Raw genomic sequence first — 9,167 nt, 5'->3', positions numbered from 1 at the left:
TTGATTGAGGCTCAGTTATCACCTGAACAAAATGTACTTGCTTATTAAGAAAATTACAGGCATTTGACATATGGCACACAGCCCCACCCCATCCACACAAGTCTGATGGTATTTCACAATTGAGACAAGCCAGTGCAAGTTTCTTTTTTGTTTGGGGTTGGTTTTTTGTTTGTTTGTTTTTGCTTTTCTTTTTTTTTTTTTTTAATTTCTTGTTTATAAGAATTACGGCTAAGCCAAGGACAATGCAAACAAGGAGTTAAAAACACAACAAAACCCAATCGTAAATAGAAATCCATCTTCTGGAAAATTTTGTCTGTTTGGGGGAAGAAAAAAAAAGTGCATATTCAGGCAATTTAAACCAAAAATGAAATGAGAATGATTTAAGCCTGTGTGTTCCATAGAACCAGATCACTTGCATATACTTTTTTTAAACCACTTATCTACATACATTTCCAGGAAGATATACCAAAATATTAGCAGAGTAAGCAAGACTGATAATTAATAGTAAAAGAAACAGGTCACATGTTTCATTGCATCGACTGTAGTGAGCTGGTTTAAAAAAAACAAAACAAAACTGGTTTTGGACAGACTATACCTACTCTAGGAAAAAACAGTCTTTATTTTAGCTGAACTATGTAAAATTAGAGCTCAACCACCACAACGACTAGCTCACTTACAGGTCCTCCAGTAAGCTGGAAGGCCAAAACCCGAGTGTACTTCTTCTGCACACAGCTAATATTCTTTTAGCATGCCAATATTCGGTTCATATCATTCTTAAATGGCCACAGATACGCTATTCCAGACAACCTAATAACTACAAAACACAGTCAGCAGTCTGAGAAGGACTGAATGCCAACAAAGCCTTTAGCATACCATTAAGCTAAAGGTAAAGCCTCTAAAAATGCTAGATTTTAATTAACTGTATCTTTCATTTCTTTGTCTCCTTAATGACCGTATTGCGGGGGGGAAGGGAGAGCGGGAATATTTTGATGGGCTGTGGCATTTTCTAGCTATGTGTTCTAATTTTTTCCTTTTAAAAAAAATATTTATATATTATCTATATATATACACACATACACAGACTGTACACACAAATATACATACACAATTATTCTTCTGCCCACTTTTAAAAAAAAAAGTAATATAGTTTCTTTCTGTATGACCAACAGATAGCTAGATATATAGATGTGAAACTTGTGCCTTTTAAGCAAATACATCTTTTAATACTTCTGTATCTTTAATATGTATGAAAACTGGACATATTAAGTACAGTTGGGGTGTGTATATACACAGTTGTTGTGCAAGGTCAATATAAAAAAAGTCTCAAGGTGGCAGAACTGGTCAGGTATTCAATTGGCATATGCATTATACTGTAACACAGTCAAATTGTCTAAGTTAAACAAATACTGTACTGACATGAATGACTTTTCTCTATATTTGTCTTTGTGAAGGAGGACCCTGGAAGTAACCTTTTTTTCCCCTCATATTATACATTTGATACAGTACAATGCCAGGTGAAAAGAGAGCCTTAATAAAGCATGCATCACCCATACCCCTGTATAAGACCCCCTGCAAGAGAAGGTCACTTGCATAAGGCACCATTATTAAGGTCAACAGTGCATTAACAGCTAGAAAACCAGAAGTTAGTCCTCAAGGCATAAATAAGAGAAAAATTAGCTGCATGAGAAAAATCAGTTTCTAACCAATAGTGGTTTTATCCACCCAACAAAAAAATTATTCATGTTCCATACATTATGTAACATTAGACCAATTGTATTTTAGCTGCTCTTAACTGGAATCAAAACTGCAGTCCTGGTTAAAGAATGGAAAAGCATATAGTTCCCCAGAACCATGCAATAACCTTTGTATTATAATGAAAAGTTATAGTTGTGTTACATTTGTAAATACACAGCTTATACAATGGATTACAAATGAGCTCTGTAGCAAGTAAAACAAGCTACTTGACACATTGCACGTTTAATAGCTGCACCAGACACCTAAAGCTCCTCTCACACAGGAACAGGGAGGTCCCCCATTTCCATTCTGGCATCCTGACTCTTTTTATTCCCCCCTTTCCCCTCTCAGGTTTTCCCTCTAAAAAGGTGCAGACACCCCTCCCCCCACCCCTTGGAAATGATTGGTGGTCGTCCCATCTCACAAGATATTCCTCACATACAAGACATTCAGACTATTTTTTTTCTCTTACAGTTATAAAACAACCACAAGAAAAAAAATGTGCCTCAGCATACAGTCATCAAGAGATCCTCATCGCATACAGTCGCCCAATCATTAACATTCTCAGTGCACATGCTCACGGCAAAGGCTTAGGAGCCACTCAGAAGGTTAGATACCAGTGTATGAGTCCAGGAAATCCCAAACATCACGCACCGCGGTTGCTATGCCGTTCTTACATGACTTATTAGCCCTCAAAAGACCTTCAAGGAAGTGAGGTCCTGGAGGCAACTGGGTAGGGTGCAAAATGGCATGCTTTGGCTGGAACACGCATCCCTCCGCTCAAGGCTCTTCAACCTTGACGCCTCTTAGCCCGCAGGATTCACCTCTTGACCCATTCAGAGGTGCCTCTTCATGTGAAGGGCCAGGTGGTCAGACCTGGAAAAACACCTGCAAGGCAAGAGTGAGGCTGTGCGTTAGCCCACGGCCGCCGGCACACGCAACGCGACACGCGGGGCTGAGGCACCTCCCCTTGCTCTGCTGCTCCAAAACACAGCTGGTGGAGGAGGGATTTGGCATTCCCGGGATACACAGGAGTACTCAAGGTGTCTCTGGGCACCCAGGAGCTCTGCAGATGGGTGGACTGTGGACTTCTCAACATTCATCTGCAAGATCAGGCTACAAACCACTTCCCAACGATCAGTAAAATGGAAGGGTTTTTCCAGTCTAAATATGCAGTAGTTCCTTAAAACTACCAGACACAGTTATGTTCCCAAATAATTCCTACACAAGCAAAAAGCAGCCTAGACTGGCTTTCCAACAAGCATTAAAAATAACTATTTAAAAGGGTGCATTTCAGTCACATACCTGTCACAGTGACTACATTTAAAAGGCTTGGCACCAGTGTGCTTTCTGAAGTGTCTGGTTAATTCATCACTTCTTGCAAAACGCCACTCACACCCTTCCCATGAACATCTGTAAGGCTTTTCCCCTACAAAGAAAGCAGATTACATGTTAGTCATGATTTCATTCAAAGACAGGGTCTATCATTTTCTATGTAAACCTCCTGCACTTCCCCAAAGACAGACAATTTTATTTAACCTATCTGAATGCTTCAGAACACGTAAGCATAGAAGGCTCACAAAATTCACCCATGATTCCTACTTATCTTGCTGCAACAGCACATCAAATAATCTCACTCTTATGAAAAACATTAATTAAAAAAAAGTGATTAAACAGGCTTCCAGGAAACAAAGGAATACAGCCCTCTACCATTCCTGTTCATCCATAAATGGCAGGCTTACTCCCAAACAGGTACCATTCACCTCATAAAGGTGATTAAAGACAGCACAGCTAGGCTCCAAAATGCAATTAGGCTACTGAATTGCATCAAAGTCCTCTGTCACTCGCTCATCTGCATAACATGCAACCTCCTTTCTGCTGAGCCACTTATTCTTGGAAAAGCCTGCATACCGCTTTGAATACTGCTATTTCAGCATTCAAGAAATACCACTTCCATTCACAGGAACGTTCTCAACCAGACAGCACCAGAACACCAGTTCTGCAATACTTCTGAGTCTGGCAGCTATTTATGTCTGCTCAACAACCACGGTTTCAGTGGAAGTTGTTTTTTCTCTTGAAATAATCCTGTTTTATCTGACTTCTGCACGACAATGGGAGCATCCGAGCTTGCTCAGACTTCCCATAAAAGCCACAAAATGCTGAGCACGAGTGAAAATAGAATCTTTTCCTTGAATTCTCTTTCCCACATCTTAGGGGGAAAAAAAAAAAACAAAACAACCATCCATATAGGTGTTTGCATTGGTACACCAAGAACACCAAACCAGCTCCTCACATTAAGCCATGACTACTGAGCCAAGGCACAGCTCTATGCACCTAACTGCTGTCATAAAGAGATGTCAAATAATAATGCTCAAACAAGCACATCAGCACGCTAGTTCAACCATAAAATATTTATAAAAGCCCTGAAGTGTCTATCTTCCTCACTTTCTTTCCCAATAATACACAGGATTGTTATTTTTAGTTCAGGTTTCATAACAATAAAATGCTGTTGCTCAGTAATTTGGCATCAAATTATACAGTAGATCGCGCATTTTTAAGTCCAGTTGGGCAGATGTGTCAGAAGGACAACACCATACAGTGGGCTTTCCAAGATTTTTTGCTGATGACACACATTAAAGTGTTAAACGAGTTACAAATATAGCTATACTTAATATAATCAAGGCCTTGGTATGTCTGATAAAATAGACCCGATGTGGTCTGAAGCATAAAAACAAGTTCTTAAAGAGTATTTAGTGATCTGACCGATGTTTGCATATACATCCCTTTTTTTTAGTAATAAAGTCATAGCTCACTTTTACTTTAGAAATAATCATCATGAAAGGCCTGGCACCTATTTTGGCTGGACCTTTGCTCCTGAAGACCACGTGCTGCTGCAGCTTCCCAACTACTGCCTGCTTAGACAAGTAGCTCCTATTTGCTATGACAGCAGTCTAATCCACCACCAACTGCCCTGGCTCATGAAGAGAATGAGGAAGTGATGTCGTCCATGCTGGTAAGCCTCTGCTACTATTACATCATCTCTCCAAACCTGGGCTACCACCCAGTGATTGAGTAATGCTGTGACACCACTACCACCACCAAGGGGTATCCCTACAGTAGCTGCCAGCTCTTAAGAAGCATAGGGTTACTAACCTGTATGAGTGCGCTGATGTGCTTTCAGATGTGAACTTTTGGTGTAAACTTTTCTGCAACCGTTAAAATGACACCTGTGAACACGCCTTCTGCCATCTGGAGAGGTGTCACCATTGGAGGGTGTACCTTTTTCTGCAGTCTTTCCAGTGGTACCGGTACGGATTTTCCCCGGTGAATGCAACTCACCCGGCGTACAATTCCATATCTGGGAAGAAGGCTCCTTGCTCAGCTCAGGAGACGAAGGGGGAGTGGAAGTGACAGATGAACTCAAGTTTCCTGAACTGGCTAAAACATCACTTATAGGGTCAGAGGTAAACTTTGTCGTGGGTGAGAGCTCCTCAGAGCTGTCTGAAGATTCACTGCTCACATCAGAATTCAAACTGTTGGTCTCTAAGTTCTGACTAGCAAGATTGTCCTCTTTCGGGACACATGTGTTCTTCAGTTCAGATTCCTCCTTTTTCTCACGTGCCAGAATAATTTTGGTCCAGAGATCCTCCTGACTATCAAATTTGATTTCAGATGCAGAAACATAACAGGGTTCACTCTGAAGATACCGTTCCAGCTCCAAACATGTCTACGTAAAAGAGAAGTAAGAATAAAGAGAAAAGTTACAGGCCTGCTTAAAAATAAACCAAATTATTTTACACTTCAAAAAGCATGCAGGAATGTAGTACGTTCGATTTGAGGTTTCTAGGTTCAAAACAAATTAAAGGCTCCTCAAGCTGTAACTAGGTGACTGTTACGATGAAAAGAAATCAGTTTTCGAGACCTGGGCAGGAGTTCAAACACACAGCTGAAGGTGCAAGTCAGCTTTGGTTTCCAAAATAGCATTCTAATGACTCAGTCAAATTATCATCACTCTCATCATAAAATCTGTGTTTTCAGTAGGCTGATGTTGAAAACGACCATAGAGAACCACAACATATAACCACGCTTCACTCCTGCACCTTGACTAATTTCAAGTTGTTTTGTATCTCTCTCACACAATCATGAGGCTGAAAGGACCCAACCGAATACAATGTGCTCTGACACCCAGTAAAAACCCTAACTCTGCGTCAGAAAACAAAGCCACATTTCAGCAAGGCTGCGGAGCTGCCGGCCTGTCTTCTGGGAACATCAATGGAGCAGCAGACATCCTCCCATTTCCTGTGCATGAGAACACAGCACACTCGACTTTCAAAGAATGTCATTTCCAAGCGCACTGGCATGCACACCACATAACTCAAACTGCTCCCATGCATGTTCAGATGAACGTGGAGAACTTCAACAACAGAGAAGAGGGGAGGAAAAAAGTTCCAGAATAGAAATGTACTGTTCTATAGGATGGGACACGGGAAATTACTCTGAGGTCCTGCTGGGAGTCCCACAATGAACAAGAACTTTATCTACTGGCCAAGAGTGCAACTGTATGAGTCATCTCTTTCTTTCACGAAATGCCAAAGGAGACTTCCTTTTAAAACCATGACTATCTGCCAAGAAAGTACTCTGCAAATGTACATGTAACAGTACATGGACAACTTACCCCCGACCACATTCCCCTCGACTCCATGAAACAAAACAAAACAAAAAACAAAACCACCCTAAATGGGTGAAACTGTGGGTTTCAATTTCAATTCACCCTGCTGACTTTCTAGCCATTTTCAGAGAACAAAAAAAAAAAAAAAAAAAGAACTGTTATGGCAACAAGCTGATGTTTTGGGATTATTCTTTCCACTATAGGAAACGAGCCATATGGAAGCTTTACACAGAAAATGGACACACCAAGTTTCCAAATCAAACGCGACTTATTTTAGCTAGATCATATTTTCCAAGCCCGGTAGCAAAACCTGGTCCCAAATGCCACACATTCCCCTCACAGCCCCCTTCCATCTGCCCATGAGCAGAGCCGCCATGGGAGCAGCCTCTTTTCCCCCCCAGCACCGCTCCAGCAAACGGGGTCACATGCTCTGGTCAGGCTCGGAGTGTAGGGAAAAATTGGACGGAAAAATCAGAACCACAAACAACCCCCAAAACCAAACCCACTGTTGCACACGGTATTTATGTATCTGTCTGTAATTAGGGAACTGGGTTGCAATGCTGCTAAAAACAAAAAGGGTTTCTACAGAGACAGCACAATAGTGCTTTGGTTTTCCGTGAAAACAAGCAAAAAAAGCATTTATTAAGATCTTGTTAAACTTTCATATCCCCGGCTAATTTAAATTCCTCATTAGATAGATTAGTAATGGGGAGCAGAGTGAAGCTCTCCGAGTTTAAATGCCTCTGAAGGCTACTGGGAACGAGGGCTGGCGCTTCGCCAAGCGCCCGAATGCCTGAAGGAAACTACTTAGCTCCATTTCAATCACGTACTATGGAGCTGCCGCTCTGAAAGGGGAGCGGGGGGAGGGAGGAAAAAAAAAAAGTCATTGCATACAATTAGTAGGCATGTGAAGGTTGTAACACTTTGCATTTCAACCTTCTGGGAAAGGCTCCTTCGGTCCTTCTGCAAAGGCAGCAGGTATCTGATCCGGTGGCCGGGCTGAGCAGCCCCCGCTGCGGAGCGAGCGGAGCGGCGGCCGCGCTGCCCCGAGCTCCGCACGGCTGTCAGACCCTGCCAGCCCGCTGCTTGCATCACAGTAAGGAGAGAAAGGGATTTAAAAAAAAAAAAAAAAAAAAAAAAAGGGGGGGAAAAAATATGTCCATTAAAGGGAAGGAGCCTCCGTTCTTCTCCCTTCCCGGCCAGGGCAATTAGCACAAGGGGATCGCTGTCATATGACTGACAACTCACGGGCTCGACAAAGCTCCCTGCGCTGGGAACAGCCACGCTCTATACATGTATTTACACATGCACATACACAGACATGTGTACCGACACTCCTGGAGGGCTTTTTCCCCATCTTCGCCAGGAACAAAAACAATAATAGTATAAATTTGCAGGAAAAAATTAAACAAAACAAAAAAAAACACCAACACCAGCAGGAAAAAAAAAAAAAAAAAAAAGAAAGCACAAACCCACAGCACAGGGCGCAAAGCAGCCCTTGGCCAAGGCAGGGAGCTCGGATGACAAGACCCAGCTGTGGAGTCTGGACCTGGTACAAGCGCAAAACTTTTGCCAGGACTCGGTGTGGAGCGAGCGCCGGCTCCGCGCGGCTGCGGAGCGGAGCGGCCGCGGGCGCTGACAGCCCCCGGCAGCGCCGGCGGTAAACAACGAGAGACGGGGATGCGCAGCTCCTTCCATCCGCCTCGGGACTGTTCCCCCCAGACAGCCGTCTGCTCAAAGCCGAAACACCTGCTTCAAAACATCTCTACACATTTGTGCTGAATTCTCCCCAAACTCCTCGCTGACACTTGGGCTTGATTTTTTTTTTCTTTTTTTTTTTTTTTTCTTTCTTAAATCCGCTCATCCTTTATCCTTTAATACGGCTTTAAAAAAAAATCCCCGACAACAACAACAACATCGACATCCTCGTTTACCTGTTGCCAATATTCCTCCAGGGACGGCAAGGCTGAGAAGTAACCCGTGTCGTGCACAATCTGGAGTTCCTGGAAGATGCTGCACATTGGGAGAACATCCATGTCTCAAGTTGCAACAACAAAGTCAGTGCTGGTTACCAAAAATACAGATGCCTCCTTTATGTGCAGGGGTTGCGGGGTGTGTGCGGGGGGGTGTCAACCTCTGCTCTCAGTTTCCAAGCCCCCCCCCCCCCTTCCTCCAGAGATGAAAAAAAGAAAAAAAAAAAAAATGTATATATAGAGAGATATATATTAATTCCTTGAGGAGCTCGGGGAGGAAAAAAGACCCAAAGTTTCATGCAAAGTTTAATCGCACAGCAGGGCAGGACGTCTCCCGGGGCGGGCGCGCGGCTGTCCCCCCTCCCGCGGCCGGCGGACCTGGCGCAGGAGCGGCCCCAATATTTGCAAACACGGCGCGGACTCTGCGAGCGGAGCCCCCCGCAAAACTTCCCTATTCAAAGCTCTGCCCGGCCGCGCCGCCGCCCCGCCCCCGCGCCCGCCCCCGCCCCGCGTGATCCCGGCGCGCCGCCCGCCGCCGCCGCCCAATCCCCGCCGCGCGCCCCGCGACCCGCGTGCCGATGACGTCAGGGCCGCCCAATCGCCGCGCCGCAGACATCGCGGCTCCTCCTGGCGTGACCGAGCCCGGCCGTGACGGCTCCCGCCATTGGCCCGATTCGAAATTCGCCCCCTCCTGATTGGCCGGCCCGGCGGCAGGCTATTTTTAGCAGGGTATATAAAGCGGGGAAGCAGCGGCTGCTTTTTTCCGAAGGGGCGGTGTGCGCGCGCGGGGC

At 44.4% G+C, this 9,167-nt stretch overlaps 1 protein-coding gene across 2 annotated transcripts; it reads right to left on the bottom strand.

The window, feature by feature from the left end:
• Positions 1–205: 205 nt before the first annotated feature.
• KLF6 (Kruppel like factor 6) lies at positions 206–8,840 on the bottom strand. 2 transcript variants are annotated; one of them, XM_042043664.1, is made up of 4 exons: positions 8,338–8,840; positions 4,888–5,461; positions 3,040–3,163; positions 206–2,622 (listed from the first exon to the last, which is right to left on the bottom strand). In XM_042043664.1, exons 1-4 carry the CDS (start codon positions 8,437–8,439, stop codon positions 2,571–2,573), a joined length of 852 nt encoding a protein of 283 aa, XP_041899598.1. In that variant the 5' UTR covers positions 8,440–8,840; the 3' UTR covers positions 206–2,570. The 2 variants fall into 2 exon arrangements, with proteins under 2 accessions (XP_041899598.1, XP_041899597.1); XM_042043663.1 differs by lacking the exon at positions 8,338–8,840 and adding an exon at positions 7,298–7,510.
• Between the last annotated feature and the right edge of the window lie 327 nt (positions 8,841–9,167).

Source organism: Corvus kubaryi, unplaced genomic scaffold (genome assembly GCF_017639235.1).
Source record: "Corvus kubaryi isolate FWS band 111438036 unplaced genomic scaffold, C.kubaryi_AGA036_p1.0 37398, whole genome shotgun sequence".
In the NCBI taxonomy this organism is placed as follows: domain Eukaryota; kingdom Metazoa; phylum Chordata; class Aves; order Passeriformes; family Corvidae; genus Corvus; species Corvus kubaryi.
This window is presented reverse-complemented; position numbering and strand designations above follow the sequence as displayed.

Bases quoted from the DNA above. Each gene is read 5' to 3' on its own strand.
- KLF6 (XM_042043663.1), bottom strand. From the start codon at position 7,495: ATGCAAGCAGCGGGCTGGCAGGGTCTGACAGCCGTGCGGAGCTCGGGG. The intron at 3,164-4,887 runs GTTAGTAACCCT...CTTTCTTTGTAG, and splicing joins ACATCAGCGCACTCATACAG to GGGAAAAGCCTTACAGATGT. The intron at 2,623-3,039 runs GTATGTGACTGA...CTTGCCTTGCAG, and splicing joins AAATGTAGTCACTGTGACAG to GTGTTTTTCCAGGTCTGACC.